Raw genomic sequence first — 19,153 nt, 5'->3', positions numbered from 1 at the left:
CCAAAAAAACCCCCAAACTCTATAAATACATTTCTTAGAGGTCTGAATTAGGTACATTGGCTGCCATACAGCGGTATTCATAGGTGCTGCCAGAAATAGCTGTACCATATTAGTAACAGGGTGGGGGGGGGGGGGGGGGGGGTTGCAGAGCAAGACGAGGGTAGCTAGGGGGCTGTGAGATGGGCAAACAGGCTAGGAAACTCAAATGGTACAAAACACACAAATACATTTTATTTCTGAAAGTCGATGAGATTAAATTATATTAAATTATTCCAGTCTTAGTATCTAAGGTTTTTCGGCCAACATTTCCAGTGTCTACAGTATTTTATTTCAAGGTTCAGGCTACTCATATAAATAGGTTGTTTTGTTTTATTATTTTTTCAGTCTTTTTTGAGGCAACAATTTCGTTTCATATTATTTCAGTCACATTTACCCAAATGAACATGGCAATCAAGGCAGTGCCATCATCTTGACTATAAGAAAAGTTTCTCTTGAAAACAAACATCAAAAGTATCAAAAGAAATGGCTGATTCAGCCATGTTTGTTTAACGCTTCGTTGTCTTGCTCTTTTGAAAAAGCACCTTATTTTGTATGCTATTCAAACTCTGCAAAATCATCGTCATCATATTCTGCATCCTTCTCCATTTCTTCTTCAGTGGTTTCCTCCATGAAATCTTCTCCGAATTCTTCCACATTTTCTGATGGCTCATCTTCAAGTTCCTCTTCAAGATCATCTTCAACTAATTCCTCTTCAGCATCAGCCTCCTCATCAACAGATTTCTCCTCAATAGATTCTTCGTCAACTTCTGACGGTTCATCTAAATATGACTGACTGTCTGTGTCCTCTTCTGACAGCTCCTCTGTAGTTTCATCCTCCTCTTCCTCTTCCTTCTCCGCTTCTTCTTTTTCTTCCTGTTCTTCTTCTGCTTCTTCTGTTTCCTCTTCTAATTCTTCGGTTTCTTCCTCAGCATATTCTTTGTCAGCTTCTTCTGCAGTGTCTTCCTCTGCTATTTCATCTGCAGGTTCCTCCATCATATCCTCTTCCTCCTCCTCCTCCTCCTCCTCCTCCTCCTGTGGTTTTTCAGAAGCATCTTCTGTCTCTTGCAGAGCCTCTCCAGTTGCTTCCTCTTCAAAATCCATGGATTCTTCTGTCTCCGAGGTTTCATCAGAAGCCTCATCTGGTGCTTCCTCATCAAGTACTGCAGTCTCATCAGTGGACTCTCCTGCTGCCGTCTCCTCTTCTGCAGCGGTTTCTTCATCAGATGTTTCCCCTTCTGTTTCTTGGCCTACTTCCTCGGGTTCCTGTGTCTCCTCTGGAGCTGTGTCTGTTTCCTCTTCAGCTGCTGGTTCCTCAGAGGCTGCCTCACTACCAGGGTGTAACTAAAGCAGAACATAGCACATTTTGTAATTACATTTAGCACACAAAACAGGACTATATACAATATATTAACTGATATTAGTAAAAGCTACTCATAGTTAATTTAATTTCCATTCACAAAAACTGTTGTGTGTATGGGTATGTGTATGTATGTGTGTGTGTGTCCTTGATCACCTGGCTATGCACAGCAAGCGACGGGGCCTCCAGGTTGGCATGGAGGCTATGGGGTTGGTTGAGTTGCTCTGATAAGCTCTGCTGCACAGCTTTCAGTTGCTTATTTAGGGACTTCTGCCTCTTCAGCCGTGCCATCACCAACAGGCTCCTAGTGGGCAGGGGTCACACACATGCAGGTCATTGGCAAGATTTGTAGTTATCTTCTGACCAAATAGTCCAATACAATTTTAGTGACAAAGCATTAAATTATGTTTATCCATCTTAATATACGAATCCATAGTCATTATGCCATGCTTCACTGGAATAAAATGTGGGCTAAAGAACATGTGGAGTGTCTGTGCAGTATGGTGTTGTCTGTGAAAGGTTTTCCTAAGACCAGTTGACTTGCTGTGCTTTCCTTCTCTACATACTTCATTTCCAGCACCTCCTGACTGTTGGACTCGAGCGATTCCTGTTGACTTGAGAGAGATTCCCTCAGGCTGTGGATCTCATCTGCCTGCTCCTGCAGCTGCACGCTCAGGTCGTCCACCACAATGCCTTGCTGGTCGAGCTGGGACGCTGCACTGGTCACACTGCTAGCGAGGCCGGAGATACTGAGGGCAAGCTGAGAGTTGGAGTTCAGGATGTCACTGACACTCTGCTTCACGGCCTCCAGCTCCTTGCTCTGGTTCGTGATCAGCGCATTCAGGGAGGCTACGGACACGCCGACCTGTTGCAGCTCGGCTATCTTGGAGTTCAGCTCTGTGGTCATCTCTGCCTGTAAGGCCCACACCTGAGTGTGGAGGTCCGAAACCTTCAGCTGCTCGGCAGCTGTCAGCGCCATTTCTGCCTGCTTTTGGGCCTTGGATTGCGCCTGCTCCAGAGCTAACAGCCTCTCTTCAAAATGGCCAATGCCATCCAACTGCAAGAGGATGACATAGTTTACATTTACAACAAACACCTAAAATATGATATTTCTTTAAAATACAATGCAGGACATAGCCATATGAGGGAATCACAAATAAGTGTAATTCTTCAACTGTGCTGTAGGTTACATCATGCAGAACATGAGGTAGTGAGATAGTAGCCTACTGATTGCTGAAATAATACTAGCACATTGTATACTCCTGTTGGAGTGACATTTCAAGTTCTTCTAATGTGATGAGTAGCTAAGAAGTAAGAGGATCCTTGGTTAGGACAAGACAACTATTAATAGCAAGAAATCCCACACCATTCTACACATCACACGTGTAGTCAACCACAAGAAAGTACAAGGCATGGCCCACCAGTACCACCTTCAATGGTTTAAAATGTAACATAGCAACCATGTAGTCTTCAACAATTTTATTTTTACAATTACTACATTACATAATATGTATTTTTGTACACCTGAAACTTCGTACCTGTAAGTCACATAGAATAGGCTGTAGAATAAACTTACTTGTGGATTCTGTGTCCCTTCGTGCTGTTGGAACTTCACAAGTTTCATCTGCATGGACGTAAAGGTTTCTGACAACTCGTTAATGGATTGCTGTTGTTGAATACAAAGCCAGCTGAGAAGTGGTCCACCAACGACCACAACAAATAATAAAAAGCACATGAGAACATAATGGTTGCGCGGTTTGCTCTTGACCACCGGTGGATCCAGAATAAGAGGCAGTTGGTCTTCTTGCTTGACGCTGTTCTTGGTTTTGCGCTTGCCCATGTTGTTGTCCGGCAGGGAACGCTCGAGTCACAGATATCTGAGTGCAGTGTGTAATGTTCGGAGACCCCTCTCCCGTTATTAGCCTTTTGTGAAGCCCTGGTCATTCATTGGTTTTCAACAATCATCTGTAACCCGGCGCTTTAGGAGGCGTGGCTCGGGAGCACATGTTGGACCTAACTGTACATGAACGTATTTGAAGTGAACAACTGTTTTTTTGATGTTGCAGTTGCGCTTTTGGAATCAGTGCGTGATCCTTATGATTGCAATGCCAGCACGTAGCCTATTGATTGCGTAAACAGGTAATTAAACCTAGGCTACTTTAAATTTGACGTGTAAGCAAATAACAATGATGTGAGTCAAAATGCATTATTTAATTTTGAATTAGTCAGAAAAGCACGGTGGAACAAACTTTGAATAATAAAGGAATTCTGATGTTTTCCTCATTTTTGGGACTCATGATAGCCTACAAATTGTCGCCAGTGAATATGTTAAATGTTGACTTGGTAGATGATTATTCCCTGTAGATAATGTACATATCACAGGCCTATACTGTACAATACATTTCTCTGTTGACCTAAACATGAACATAACATAGTCTGTCACACCGTCTCCATCTACTGGTTTAAACGATCGTTGCAAGGACTGCTATCAGCACACAAATCACAGCACATTTAAATTGCATAAATGTTGTGCTCAGAGAACTTATTTTAGGCCTTAACAATTTTCATTACACAATACTAATGTTTGGATTGAAATGGGCCCCAAGAACACAACATACAGTTCACCTTTTGCATGTTCAGTGTTTAAATACAGAGGGATTAGTATAACCAGGTGTATGCAACATCATTTATAGCCTGTGATATTTATTTGAGAGCATTTTAAAACAGATATAGTCTGAATTGGTCAGAGTAAATTACATTAGTGGCTTCCAGACTAATGAGCTTTCTTATTGTCTGAGTACTCTTTAAGCTATCTATTCTAAAGAAGTTGAATATCAAGGAATACATTCACATTTATGATGAACTGGTAAATGCACAATGGTTCATATAGGTTTCAGTTAAACAACCTACCCCATCACATCAAATAAATGCAGAAATGGGACAAATAATGGCGGCGTTTCTGGTGTACAATGCAGAAGAATGCAGTTTTATATCCATGATACAGCATTTCTAAAAACTACAGTGCAATGTAGTTGCAAAGCAATTTTTTAATGTCCAACATATTACATTCCTGCATTTAAATGGGAAAAAGTTTCTGAAAAACTATAGTTTTCACACTAAAAAAAACTACTGTTTTGACACTTATAAGCTGTAGTAGACAAATAACCTCAGGGGCCAGTCCGCGGCCTATTTCAGTTTCAACTTCACCTCCGCCATCCCACCCACGTAGGACCAGCGCACCTGTGGGTAATGCATCAGCGGTCAACATGAGTGGACAAAAGCTGAGAGATAATGAGTGATCTGTGGGCAGTTGTTGAGAAATGTGGGTAGATAGCATTCATACGCACATACAGAGATACACAGATAAACCTATATAACACATAAATCCAACTTTGCTATTATGTATAAATGTAGGCTGGACATGACTTACGCACACACACACACATACAGTACACATGTCCACGCACACACATATCACACAAGCACATAGTTGTACATACACACACACACACACACACACACACATATCCACATATTATGTTCTTATAAATCACAGCAAAACAAACATAATATCACAAAATACCATCGACACCCACACACACACACTCAGAAACACATGCACATACAAGCACATGCATAACTGCTCACACACATTCTCATTATGTGGTCATAAATATATCAAGAAACATCCACTGGCATAGATACTTCATCATATTCCACCTTGTGTTGATTTGTCAGTCAACTTATAAAGGCTCGTCGGTTGGGATTGCCTCACATGCTGAAAGATGCACCAAAAGGGGCTAAGGTGAGTGTGTGCATTATAAAACACTAAAGCAAAACAGAGGCCCCCTCTGCGATATTTTGCGTTTCCTCAGCCGGCACTAAATAAAAATAACCTTGTAAAGGCTCCATTTCACAAAAAAGACAGAATTAAGAGCTATAATATTTGGATCCAGTTCATCCATAAACTTACCTCACATTAAAACAAAACACATACAGTAGCTGATGCTGAATTTGAATGTCAATGCTGTGAATGTGATGAATGTTTTTGGATGCAGGTTTAGACTAAAGTCAGGGGGGTATGAGAGTAATAATTCAATGTTCTACTGCAGACTGTAGTTGCCCATTTCGAAAAGGAAGACTTGCTTTTGAATGCATTGGGGAGGTTTTACATAGGTGCCTGTGGATGCCTGGCAAGTTCTTTAAAAGAAAAGGAATGAGGGCTGTTCTAACATTTTGCATTTGTTAAGCTACTTGCAGCAGTGCGGATACACAATAAAAGGAGAAAGAATGCAGTGAACATATAGAATTCCTTCAGAAAATTTATTTATTTCTGACACAAAACCCTTCATCAAACATACAAAACCAGATGCTAATATCATATGCAAGTTTTATTCTCCTGTGAATATTTTCATGTTGTGCTTTGCAAGCATCAATAAAGCCATTGAGAAAAACAAATCTTGATCTATACATACTGGAACCTCCACAACATGAGCCAGACAGGGTATAAGTTATTAATTTGTTCATTACTTCTTGTGCAGCGATCTTGAAATAGCTGCTACTTCTGCAGATCATCAGAGCAAAGCATCTTCTACTCTGTAAAACAAGTCATAAAAAGAATAACATTTAACAACAGCACTAGTCTCACACTAAGATTTTGAAATCTGCCAAAACAATGAAATGGCTGCTTTTGGCCAGCTATGAAATAAGAAAATATGACATTTTGGCAAGCAATGAAATATGAAAATACTTTCAAGCATCAAGTCAAACAGCAAACATGTGTATCCATCTAGTTCAGTCATGAGTGTAGTTACCTCGGACAGTGAGCTGAGTGGAGCACTCTGCCACTCCCAGAGGGTTGTCTGCAATGACCTTGTACTCTCCGGTGTCCTTGGGACCAACCCTTAGGATGAGCATGGAGCAGACGCCACAGGTGTTGGAGATGTAGTAGTTGATATTGGTGTTGAGGCTGACGTTGTTGTGGAACCATGTGACGTGGGGTGTGGGGTTCCCTTTCACGGCACAGCTCATGTAGCACTCGTAGCCCTGGGGTGCAGCGTGCAGCTTCAGAGGAACCAGGAACTTGGGAGGACACTGTAAGTCCAGGGGCTTGGACTCCGGCATGTTGAGGGTAAATTTCTCTGGCAGGGCAAATATGTTGAAATCAGCACTGAGGAAGTCTAAAACAGCATCTTAAAGGAACATGGCAACATTTTGGGAAATAAGCTGATTCTCCGCCTCCCCCAGAGTTACATGATACATATCTTTCTTGTCTCTGTGCGTGCAGCAACTCAGTAATGTTGGCGTGTTCCTTTAAGTTCCTTTAAGTATCTGTCATACATAGATCTGTCATAATAGGATAAACGTCTTGAGATGAACTGATTAAGACGTCTTGAGATGAAACGAAATGAAAGTTTTCAAGGAAGTCCTTAAAAGAACACAAAAACGTTTTGGGAAATGAGCTTTTTTCTTGTCTACTTCAGAGTTGAATAAGATTATAAATACCCTAAATATAAAGTACAACAAAAGCCATCCTCTGTCCACAAACCTTTCTTTACCACCGTGCCCCATGTCGGTGCCATCGCTGGCTCTGACATGCCCATGTCGTTTTTTGCAAACACTCGGAAGTTGTACTCTCGGCCCGGCAAGATGCTGGCCGCAGTGAACTGGTGGTTGAAGAGGCGGTCACCCACAATGCGCCAGGTGCGCTTGATGGAGTCACGCTTCATCACCAGATAGTGGAGATGATCGTCACGCTTCTCATCTGGAGACGGGACCCAAGAGATTGTCACCGTCCCTTGGACGTTCTGCTCCAGTTCCACAGGGCCTGGAGGCTTGGGGTCATCTGCATACACAACATGAAGTAAATAGAAATCAATACGAAAAAAAATAGGATTATTAGCATATACAGTGCTGCTTGAAAGTTTGTGAACCCTCCACACATGCTCAGTTTTTTTACAAACAAATAAAATAACCTTATTAAATTAACATCCAAACTCCAATTTGTAAAGCTGACCTTACAAATAATAGATGAAAACAAAAGAAAGTTATATATTTTGATTATATATTCAACAAAAGTGGTTTAGCTCACAAAAACAAAATATGACATATGCAAAAGTATGTGAACCCATGTAGTAATTTCTTGTAGCACCTCCTTTTGCAGCCATTACTTTAACCAAACATCTTCTGTACCCATTAACCAGTGTCTCACATCTGGTGCTGGGGATTTTTGCCTACTCCTCCTTGCAGAAATCTGCCAGTCGAGAGGTCGGAGGGACACCTGGCCCGCTTCAGATCTAGCCAAAACATTTCTATTGGATTGAGGTCTGGACTTGACTAGGTCAATCCAGAGTACAAATTATTTTTATCTTAAGCTATTCCTTCGTAGTTTTGCTTGAATGTTTAGGCTCATTGTCCTGTTGTAAAATCAAGTTCCTCCCTAACTTTAACTCTCTGACTGATTACATGAGGCTCAGATCAAGTGTTAATAGGCCTGGGAATTCATGGTTCCCTGGATGATATGGAGTCATCCAGGGCAGTGGCAGAAAAACAGCCCCACCCCTTCACATTTCCACCACCATGCTCCACTGTTGGGAGGGGGCTCTTTTCTTGGTTTGCACAGTTGGCTTTCCTCCAAACCTGATGATTTGGATTGTGACCAGATAACTCTATTTTGGACTCAACTGTCCAGATAATGGACTTCCAGAAGGCCTCTGAAAGTTGAATTGGGTAGTTTTGTTCTTTCTTGAGAGCAGAGGCTTCCTTCTAGCAACCCTCCGATGAATATCATGTCTGTTCAATTTTGTCTGATTGTAGACGCATCTACATCTCTCCCGGATGCTGCCAGTGAGGTCTGTAACTCTTTAGAGGTGATGTGAGGATTGTCTTTTACCTGATTTATTATCTTTCTGGTGCTTCTTGGTCATAGTTTTGATGGGCATCCACTTCCAGGCAATGTTGCATTGACGTTGAATGCCCTCCATTTGGAAATAATTTGTCTTACAGTGGATGGAGAGAGCTGCTCAAACCATTTCCAAAGGAAGTCTGTTTGATTGGTCTGCTTAATTGATGAATTCAGCCCCCAAATATGTTTAATCAATTACCTTCTTGACTTTACCAATGCAGCTGGGCGTTCACACAATTCCCTCTAAATAATGCCATGCATTTGGTACATATACAGACCTGACAGTTCATATTTAAAAACTGGTGATGGTAAAATAAGAAAATCATGATATAACAACAGAAAACTCCAAACTGTTCTTCACTTTTCACAAAATCTTTTTTCCGGTCACAGTGTTGTAAGAGTCCTTCCCCTTTCCGTGAAATGGCTGACAGAGGATGAACTGGGGTGCAGTACCTAAGCATTTACATTTCAAGCATTTGCAAAAAAATTCATTGTAATTTCACCTCAAGAGAGACAACTACCTGTCACTCTGATCTCAATGTTGAAAGTTTCCTGGCCAACGAGGTTCTTGACGATGATGGTGTAGATGCCTGTGTCTGTGCGCTCCGAGGTAGGGATTAGCAACTGGGAGCCCTTGTGTGAGTTGGTGATGGTGACATGGTTGGTCACTGGAGCTCCGTCCTTCAACCAGGTGATATCTGGCATGGGAGAGGCCTATGGCCATCACAGAACAGAGCAACTGCATTACTACTACCACAAATGAGGACCATTAATGTCTGGATTATTACTTATCCCACGGAGCATACACACTAGTTAACACAGCATTAAATCCACTGGATTACTGCCAAGGAACAATGGCCTAATAATTACAGAAGCACTGGATTTCCATTAAATATAGAGATTACATTTCTATTGATACAATACAGTCACAACTCAAGTCACAAGGCAGTAAGTGACATGGCAATATTCTGTATATGACAGTCATCGAGCGATTACTAGCAGTTCAATCACTGAGTTGGGATTAGGCACTGTGATTGATAAGAGGAGTAGATGTTTTAGCAAACATTTACATATACAGGACAAAACATTTAGAAATATTAGTAACATTTGTTTTGAAATATAATATTCACTTCAAAGCACACACATTATTATGTTTCAAGGTTAATTATGCATTATTTAAAATAAAAAAAGTACTACCTCAAAGTTGATATGGACCCGCACTGTGTTTCCTGCCCTTATAACTATGAAGGTTTTCATGTTTTTATCTGTGAACTTCGGTTTCACTGAGGGGACAGAGATGAGAGATGATTGTGCAGGTGAAAGCAGCTGATACATTCAAAGCAGCTAATCCAATCACAGATGCTTCTCAGCAATGATTGCACAAAACACACTATTCTGATGAAAAGCATCCTTTTGGGAATGGAACACACATTACTAAAATAGCAAAAATGTACTAAAAATATGTATTTGACTGGAATAAATGTTTTGTCATGAGATGGCTTATTATCACTTAGCAACTACCAACCTAGTCCTAATCCTTTAGTGAAACAAAATGTTTCTCTAAGAAATAAGAGGTTCAACTTTCCGAATGACCTATAATTCAAATCACATGCTGTGCAAGATCTGAGCAGTACTGACCAGGAGGAGGCATGGCGATGATGTAATTGTCGAAGCCCTGTGGGTCTCCCTCTCCCCCATCATTTGTGGCAATCACTCTGACCCAGTACATGGCCATAGACTTTAGGCCAATCACAGTGAAGGATGTCAGTATGGAGGCAGTGCCATTGCATCTACTCCATTCAATGATGTCGATTGGTCGGACCTCCACAAAGTAGCCCTTGGCTTCATCCTCCACTCCTACCACTGTCTTTGGCTTGGTCCATGAGAGACTCAGGCTGTTGTAGTTAGAGCCAGTCAATTTCAGGTCAATGACTTTCCCTGGGGGTTCTAGATGGACATAAACATTGTGGTATTTTATTATTTTTAGAACAAGCAACAAATACATACAACAAATAATGTGACAGAAAGAATACAATGGTACAGTTTTGTGATTATCTGATTTTAATTTAAATGTATATGTATGAAAACACCCTCCTATTTCGTTAACCAATAATGCTTTATTATACTACATATGCTATTGATGCAGTTTGCATTACTGGCACTACACTTGCAGTTTCACCATAAAGATAATATTAAACCAGCACTAAAGAAGATTTGCTCTCGGGGTCCCACTACAGTTGAAAAGCGCAATAATAAATTAACTACATGTGCGTCTTTGCAACATACTCTTTAAGCCTGTTTGGAACAGAAACAACTATAGGGCGGGTAGAATACTGGAGCTGGACCCAGACTTACTCTTGGGGTCTCTGGCAAACACCAACTCAGACGGGCCACTGGGGTCTCCTGCCCCTGAAATGTTGATGGCAGCCACTCGAAACTCGTACTCTGCCCCCTCAATCACATCCTTCACTGCACACTTTTTCTCTGTGGACAAAAGAGGGATTGCAATATTACTATGACTAGCAGTATCATAAGCATGTTTCTCCCAGAGATACACCAAAACAATGCAAAAGCTGTTGTACACAAGACAGGAACTAGAGATATGGTAACTTTCACCTTTAATTGGCTCATTAGGGCGATTCACCATACTCCACAAGTTGCTTCCTCTCTTGCGTTTCTCCAGGTTGTAGCCAATAATGTTAGATCCACCAGTATTGGCTGGAGGAAGCCAGGTCAAGGTAATACACTCCTTAAAGGCACTGACTATCTTTGGAGGAGCTGGGAGACCAGGGAAGGCTGAATAAAAATAAGAACAAAATTTGATTTGTTTAAGTATAAGTATATATACTCTTTTGATCCCGTGAGGGAAATTTGGTCTCTGCATTTATCCCAATCCGTGAATTAGTGAAACACACTCAGCACACAGTGAACAGAAGCACACACTAATTCCGGCGCAGTGAGCTGCCTGCAACAACAGCGGCGCTCGGGGAGCAGTGAGGGGTTAGGTGCTTTGCTCAAGGGCACTTCAGCCGTGCCTACTGGTCGGGGTTCGAACCGGCAACCCTTCCGGTAACAAGTCCGAAGCGCTAACCAGTAGGCCACGGCTGCCCAAAAGTTCAATGCAAGAAGTTATGTGGACACACGGGGGCTAGGGGGATCTGTGCATTAGTTATCATGTGTTGTTGGATACATGATTTAATCTTAGGCATCCAGAACTTTTCAGGATAGTCAGGGTATGTCTTTCATGCTCCATATAAAAAATACTTTTAACACAATATGAAAATACCAGATGAGTATTGAAAATGTGAGACCTACATAATAAGCCAGCAGCAATGTCATCTGTCTCCATCACGTCACTGATGCCTTCAGTATTCTTTGCCTTGACACGGTAGGTATACTTCCTCCCCGGGTCTACATCAGTGTCCCTGTAAGACGGTTTACCAGGGATATCCCCTAGTTTGGTCCAGGTGTTGCGTCCCAGTTGCTGGCGCTCCAAAACATAGTTGGTGACAGGGCATCCACCATCGTCCTTTGGGGTGCGCCATTTGAATTCAATAGTACTTAGTGAACTCTCAACAACTTCTATTGGTGGCTGTGGTGGGGTGGGTTTGTCTGGGAGAGAGAAGATTTTATCCATTTTATCATCTATTACACATCTTTTAAAGCGATCCGTTTCCAGAGGGGTACACTGTTTTTTACAAAGTTGCTATGAGAACAGAGTGCAAGAGTTCAGTCATAGGAACAGGAATCAAGGGATTTAAGAACCCCATTTAATAACCTTTTGCTGCTTTGTTTTGTCCTTATTTCAATTATGGAAAAAGCTTTGGCTGATCCAATTGTTTATCTTTCTAAACATTGATAAAGTGAGCTTAGTAGGCTATCGTCGTCATCTGGCGAGAGTGGTTTGACCAGCACATTACAATATCTGTTGACCAACATCTTCCACAGAGGTAATAACGGACTTACCCAGCACTATGAGCTGTGTAGTGGCGTCAATGGTGCCATGCTCATTTTTGATTTTGACTCTGACTTCTCCAGTGTCCTTCCGCTGACATTTACTCAAGCCCAGGGAAGTATACGTGTCAGAGGAGTCAGTCTTAACGTTCAGGCCTGGCAGCATCTCCTCGTCTTGCTTGAACCACTGCACCTGTAACCCAGAGAAATAGATTTTGTTTGAGCAATTATTAAGAATTATTATATTAGATAAAAATGGAAAGTCTGAAAATTCATTAACATGAACAACATATTTGAACATAAATGTATTCGGATACATCAATCAAAGATAGATATGTGAGTACAATAACCACAAATAAATTGAATTGAAAGAACACATGTTTATTTTTGATGATTTTCCTTTTCTCTTGAGATTTGGACAGGTTTTCCCCTTAATAAAATACACTTCAAAGAAGTCTTATGGAGTGGAGCCCTTTTCTTACAAGAGAGGACCACACAAGCCACCCACCAAAGTGAACAGTTGAGGGTCATTCCATCCATCTCATTCAGTCTTTATTAGTCGATTATTGCATAGAGGCCGTATTCTGATAACCTTACAACAGGCACTGAATTGAAATGTGAGATTTAAAAAACAATTCATAATAAAAAATAAATAAAAATATAATCAAAATATAAATTATGATTATTATGATTATGATTATGATTATGATTATGATTATTACTATTAATAATAATAATAACAATAATAATAATAATAATAATAATAATAATAGTAAAACTATAAATAAATCAAGCCAAGATTCAAAATTCTGTTCAATAAACGTTATATTAATATGACACTGAGCAGATTATTTTGTTTCAACTGTTGATTATCCTAATTGAAAAGATAAATACAGATCTCTTTTAAATACCTCTCTTTTATCTTTTATTGGCATTCCACTTCAATTTTACTAGTCCAATATTTAATCAGCATTGTAGTGAAGTACCAATTACATACCTTCATTGGCTCCTTCCCATTGAACTGCAGCTTGAACAATGCATTTTCACCTGCTTTGATGATGACAGGCTGTTGGAATGCTTTCAAAGAATCCAAGTCAATCTTTGGTGGGTCTGTAGATTAGATTAGATTCAACTTTATTGTCATTGTGCAGAGTACAGAATAAATATGGCTCATTATTTATGTTCATATAAGTATGAACGACATGTACAGAATAACAATTCTGTACAGTATAAGAATAATATAGATCTATGCAGTGTATAAACAGAATATATTATAAGAAAAACAGAATAAATATGGATATTCAGTAGGAACTGTAAAGATAGATATGTACAGTATGTACAGCTATGTGTAGTGTGGTAACAGTACCACTGCAGTGCAAAAACAGTAACATTATAAGAGTAGCACAAATAGCACTTTGAGATCTGTGATGAAAAGTGCATTATAAATAAAATGTATTATTATTATTATTATTATTTTTTATTAAGAATGTATGTGCAGGATGAATAATATGAAGAGCAGTAAAATATGGCTATATATGTACATACTGTAATTTCAGCACGTACATTTATAAATAAAGAAGGAGGGTAAGGAAGAAAAAGAATGCTGGTGACATTCTCATTTGAAACACTGTATTTCCCAGCTGTCACAAGGATACAATGTTTCAATTTGACCTTCAATGCTGAGCGTTGCCTCCGATTTGCGCCCATCTGCCTCAAAACGGTATATCCCTGCAGAATCGTCATCGCAGCTGTGGATGATCAGTTTGTGGGTGGCCCCGTCTTTTATAATAGTAGTACCCTCTGTTGAGTCCAACTTAAGTGGGACATACAAGTGAAAATGCAAATAAATAATGTGGCTGCAAAAATATGTTAATGCCATATTGTGAAAACACAATATATAATACATAGGATCCCTGGATTTCCACTTCATTTCATCACTTTGACATCACAAGGCCTTCAATGAATCAAAACATTATATTACCATTACTGAACAACAAGTGAACAGATATATTATCAAAGTTCACCTTCTTTCCATCCTTGTACCAAATGCCCTCACAGCTCTCGCTGCTGAGAACACAGGAAAGCTCAGCTGATTCTCCCTTGTTAGCGGTGGTGTTTGTTAATCCACTGGCAAAATGGACTCCGGTATCTGAAGTAAGCGAGAATACAATTATGAATATCTATGGACAACAGTCAATTAAATACTGGCCAACTAAGATTTAAGTGACCTCTGTATGTGTATATTGTAATACAAATTGAACCTGATTCTTTAGCATCTCTAAACAATACAACAGGCTATGAAGGACCTATGGTGGAAATGAGCTAGATGTGTTTACAGGTCAGCTTGGATTCCTCTACACTGAGATGTTATCGTCAACATGAGCTGGTTTTGATTTCCTTGAGGATACACCCCCAAAGTCTTTGAGGATAATTTTAATAAGCGTTCACATTTTTCACATTTCTATTTTGATGTAAACTAATTTCTGACTAAATTCGGTAACTTTGTACTGTGGAAGAATTGTATGTGCTCACACGTGTGTATTACCTGTTTATTAGCAATGTGTCTAGAAATAAAATTGAACACCAAACACAAAAGAAAAAAATAGTATTTACATAATCCACTGGCAAACAACATCCAAAGCAAGCCATTATGTAAATATCACAAAAGCAAAAGATGCACATGATAAACTATGAGCACCTAAAGTAAACTTGTCACCGTAGAACTGTATTACTGTAAATTAAAGGTAATGTCAACGATTCTGGATGTCCTGTCCATTGATATTTGAACCAAACTCTAACAAAACACCAAATAGTGAACTCACCAATATCCTCCTAAAACTCTCCTTCCATTTCCCTACAATCCCCCTTTTTTGTTATGTTTGTGTTTGAGGAACAGGCTTGCTACACTTAGTTAGTTTCCAGTTCACGGAGCCAGGGCTGTGAACGAAGACTGTTTTTTTTTATAGTGGTCTCACAAAATGGATAGGTAGTGGATTATGATGAGATATTCGCTGAATGTGACAAAAAGTGTTACAGGAAATAGCTTAGAATCGCTGACAGAGCCTTTAAACTTTGAGGACATTTCCGTCTGAAATCAGTATTCTTTTGCTCTTCTGTTATGAAATTGTCTTATACCATAATACGGCTTCTGTTTTACTATATGTGTTTGTGTGTAGCTTCTTCTCTCTAGTGATACTGATAAGTGTTAAATTAATGAGTGAATCACATGGTGCTTGTTAAAAGTTTCTTTCTTTTTTTTTTAAATCAAGTCCATTTAAAGGGTGTTTCGTTTTTAGACCACTCTTGGCCTTGACATTCCAAGATTTTCCCTCACACACAAAGAGGAGACCATTAGTTGTTTTATATGAGATGCAATACAATGTCTAGGGCTGTCCCCAACTGAAAATATCCGTTGTTGATGAGCAAACTTAATCGAACATATTACGTCTACCAAACAAAATCATAGACAGCATAAATATAAAAGCTAATCAAGCAAGATGATAAATATTTATAACCTTAAATATTTTTACCATTCCAATACTATTATTATATATAATAACATAGCTTTATTGATCATTTTGCTGATAACCTCATAAAACAATGGATAAGTTACACATTCTGTGTTCCGAGAATCATATGAATGAATTGAGCTCACACAGCAGACTTTTTTTCTCTTGTGTTGCAATCACATTCTTTTACTTAGACAGAGAATTGAATAGGCTAAGCTACAGTAGCTACTTTGGTAACTTCATCATGATTAAACAAACAGAAAAATGGCTGTGAATGATCTGTTTATCTGTGAATGCTATGACTGTTTAATCAGCCAGTGACTTGAATGGGACAGCCCTGACAATGTGGTTTTGCATCATTTGGACAATCTTAAGGGGAACATGCGATAGACAGCCTTTCAGATCACTTACCAAAGCAGGTTAAATGAGAGCCAGGAAGTGCCACAGACTCCCTGCATAGTTTGAAGTGATGCACAAATAAAAAATGAAACAATATCATTTTTTTTAATTATCAAGCTATTAAAATGTAGCCTAGATCCTACACTCAGGTGTTATTTGCTGGTATGACACAATTACACTCATATCACTTATGTTGGACATGAGTGTCAATATCTATATGACTACAATAATATGTTGGTACTGAAGTGTCATGTATAACGTCCATTTAGACAACAGTTAACACCAGTACAGATTCTTGATACTGATTCACATATGATATGATAAGCTGCTGTGTAAAGATAGGGTAAAGATAGATAGTATTTACAAGGTGATTACATTAAGCAATAAACAAATACTTTGTTAATATTTTAACTGGGCTGTGTGAAAAACCCCATATCATCCCTTATGTTGAAATAACATTTCTTAAATAACAATGCTTTTTCTTTCATTAAAATGTTTCCATTCACAACATACTGTATGGTTTCACATATTAAGGCTGTATATACTTCTTGTTATAGTTTAGGGGAAAACTCATGTTACATGCTGGTAAAAAACCTTTGTCTTTTTGTCTGGTGCATCTGTCTAATGTCCATTAAAACATATCTTTACATGATGGCTTGAGGTATATTCCAGAAGGTGGGTTTGGTGACTTATGTCAGTGTGTTAACTCATGGTAACAGATTTTGAAAATGTATTCTGGATGTAGAAATAGAAAAAGAAAAGCACATCAATAGCTAGACAACATGCTTGATACAATGTTCACCCGTCAGATCAGTCAAATACTGATTTTACCTACTGATATTCTGTGCAAAATAAATTTGGTTAAAGAGTTGTTGCTAAATTCAGTGCAAAACCTTTTGTGGCTCGACATGTACACAACATAGAGTTCCTCATACAAGTATGTGCATGACTGTAGCTACATACATAGTATGGAATAAAATGGAACTGAAATATTCTTCTAACCCTAATTCAAATATTGAATATGCCCAAAGATTGTCACACTCAAGTAAGTTTGCCACTTATATTTGCATAGATAAAAACGGACTTGTTCCAAAACTCACTTTTAGATTTTAATTCAGCTTGGCTAGAGCTCCTACGCACATGTTGACAGACAAGGACCATTTAGAGAGGCAAATATGAGCATCGTGCACACAGGAAAACAGATATTGGGGATGTTAGTTCACTTCCTCGCTGCTGATGTTAATTTGGCACTGAGAATGACAGAATAGGCCTAGAGCTTTGCATGCTAATTATTACAGCAGGCTCTTGAGCATGCTCACCTATTATGGTTTCAGGCACCAGAGGGCCTGTCCTGTTGCGTTTATTTTTGCCATCCCCGTCCCCAGAGCCATCACCACCTGATCCATCTTTTCCAGAACCATCACCGCCTGATCCATCTTTTCCAGAACCATCACCACCTGACCCATCTCCAGATCCATCCCCCAAACCTGAACCGTCGCCAAGTCCAGATCCATCTCCTCCTGATCCATCTCCTCCTGATCCATCTCCTCCTGAGCCATGTCCTGCTCCAGCAGCTGCAGCTGCTGCTGCTGCTGCTGCAGCTGCGTCTCTCTCTGCCTGAGCCCTTCTCTTGGCCTCCATATCATCCTTCTGCTTCTGGAGTCTGGCCCTCTCTGCTGCGAGTCTCGCTGCCTCATCATCATCACCACTTCCTTTGCCTCTGCGTCGGTTTGGATCCTCTGATTTACAGATTGAACAAAACGGATATCTCTGTCGATCATTCAGTTAAAGCAACACACTGTATTAAAGGAATGGCTTCAAATGGCTTCCGCACCTGGATAACCAGGTATTGCATTATATAGCTTCATAGTATTATTACATAGTGTTTCTCTTACTCATGTTATATATTTACTAACATGGGCTGAAATAGCCTCACATATTTCTAACCTCTTGTTTTCAACTTTTACAAGCACATACAGTACATTTTAATCTATCTTTTGATAGAGCTCTAGAATGCAGTACATTGGATAACCTATTATTTTCACCATATTCTTTGCCAAATCTTACAGTATTTCTCCTTAAATGTTTAAGCTACAGTATTGTTGACATGATGAAGATTCTGAGAGATGTGTAAAAAATAGAACACCGTCCATTTTTGGAAAGTCAAATACAAAAGCTTACCTATAACAACCAGTTCGGCTTTGCACGGGACTATACCCGCTATGGCAGTAATGATGCCCTGATCAGCCAGGTCGAGGTCTTTTATCACAAGTTTGTGAGATAGCTTGTCTTCTGAAACAGTGATGTCATACTTTGCTTCGTTTTCCATTGCAACATCATTTCCATACCACATGATCTTATCAACTGGAGTAGACAGGACACACTCAAATGAAGCTGCCTCGCCTTCCTTGACTTCGCAGTTTTTAAGTGCGGAGGTAAATTCAACATCAGGAACTGAAATAAGAAAACAGTGGAAATATACATGCATAAGAAACTGCTAGACTGACCTCTGAACATTATTATTGTAAACCGAGTATGGATTATTGTGAGCATGAATATACCTTTGAAATTAGTTGAGAGCACATTGGCATCTTCTACATCCACTTGATAAAGGCCAGCATCATCTGGTCCAAGATCATTGATGCTGAATATATACTTACTCCCTTTTTGCTCAAGATTATGTTTCTTATCATTGTTAGTTCCATAATCAACCATAACACCATCCTTTATTATAGAGAAAGAAAGAGGACAAGGTTACATTACTGAAAATATATCAAATTCATTAACCCTTGTAAGGTGTTCATATTTTTGTTACACAGCCAATGTTGCCGGGTATGGTGGACCCACCACATTATTAAGCTTTTAAATCAATACAGCCATAAGAATTTATGTAAACATACTTAAGAGATGTTTATTTTAGCTCAATTACCAATGATACAGACATAATTTATGGTTCATATTCGCCAATTAGACACCTACACTCAGACATGC

General features: G+C 39.5%; 2 protein-coding genes across 3 annotated transcripts in view; both read right to left on the bottom strand.

Moving 5' to 3' along the window:
• Positions 1-305: 305 nt before the first annotated feature.
• On the bottom strand, positions 306-3,236 carry LOC143104849 (uncharacterized). Its single transcript, XM_076269182.1, has 4 exons — positions 2,973-3,236; positions 1,963-2,453; positions 1,553-1,700; positions 306-1,380 (listed from the first exon to the last, which is right to left on the bottom strand). Exons 1-4 carry the CDS (start codon positions 3,234-3,236, stop codon positions 595-597), a joined length of 1,689 nt encoding a protein of 562 aa, XP_076125297.1. The 3' UTR covers positions 306-594.
• A 2,514-nt stretch (positions 3,237-5,750) lies between these two features.
• Positions 5,751-19,153, bottom strand: part of igfn1.2 (immunoglobulin like and fibronectin type III domain containing 1, tandem duplicate 2) — a 52,964-nt gene continuing 39,561 nt past the window's right edge. For both annotated transcript variants that reach the window (XM_076268427.1, XM_076268426.1), the window contains 16 exons: positions 18,724-18,886; positions 18,344-18,616; positions 17,482-17,901; positions 14,279-14,403; positions 13,926-14,067; positions 13,252-13,364; positions 12,267-12,447; positions 11,616-11,912; positions 10,917-11,096; positions 10,656-10,784; positions 9,939-10,247; positions 9,498-9,583; positions 8,822-9,014; positions 6,945-7,241; positions 6,211-6,537; positions 5,751-5,992 (listed from right to left, as the gene is read on the bottom strand). In XM_076268427.1, coding sequence (XP_076124542.1) covers positions 5,988-5,992; positions 6,211-6,537; positions 6,945-7,241; positions 8,822-9,014; positions 9,498-9,583; positions 9,939-10,247; positions 10,656-10,784; positions 10,917-11,096; positions 11,616-11,912; positions 12,267-12,447; positions 13,252-13,364; positions 13,926-14,067; positions 14,279-14,403; positions 17,482-17,901; positions 18,344-18,616; positions 18,724-18,886 — 3,240 coding nt within the window. In that variant the 3' untranslated portion in view covers positions 5,751-5,987. The remainder of the gene's footprint in view (positions 5,993-6,210; positions 6,538-6,944; positions 7,242-8,821; positions 9,015-9,497; positions 9,584-9,938; positions 10,248-10,655; positions 10,785-10,916; positions 11,097-11,615; positions 11,913-12,266; positions 12,448-13,251; positions 13,365-13,925; positions 14,068-14,278; positions 14,404-17,481; positions 17,902-18,343; positions 18,617-18,723; positions 18,887-19,153) is intronic.

Source organism: Alosa pseudoharengus, unplaced genomic scaffold, assembly GCF_046254945.1.
Source record: "Alosa pseudoharengus isolate Yale_2024_CS ecotype anadromous, Long Island Sound unplaced genomic scaffold, YU_APseudo_1.1 YU_APseudo_1.1_scf_5, whole genome shotgun sequence".
Lineage (NCBI taxonomy): Eukaryota > Metazoa > Chordata > Actinopteri > Clupeiformes > Clupeidae > Alosa > Alosa pseudoharengus.
The sequence above is the reverse complement of the archived record's forward strand: the minus strand, read 5'-3'. Positions and strand labels throughout refer to the sequence as shown.

Coding starts and splice junctions, on each gene's coding strand:
- LOC143104849 (XM_076269182.1), bottom strand. CDS start 3,236: ATGGGCAAGCGCAAAACCAAGAACAGCGTCAAGCAAGAAGACCAACTG. Junction 2,454..2,972: donor AAGGGACACAGAATCCACAA/GTAAGTTTATTC, acceptor ATCCTCTTGCAG/TTGGATGGCATTGGCCATTT. Junction 1,381..1,552: donor CGCTTGCTGTGCATAGCCAG/GTGATCAAGGAC, acceptor GTTCTGCTTTAG/TTACACCCTGGTAGTGAGGC.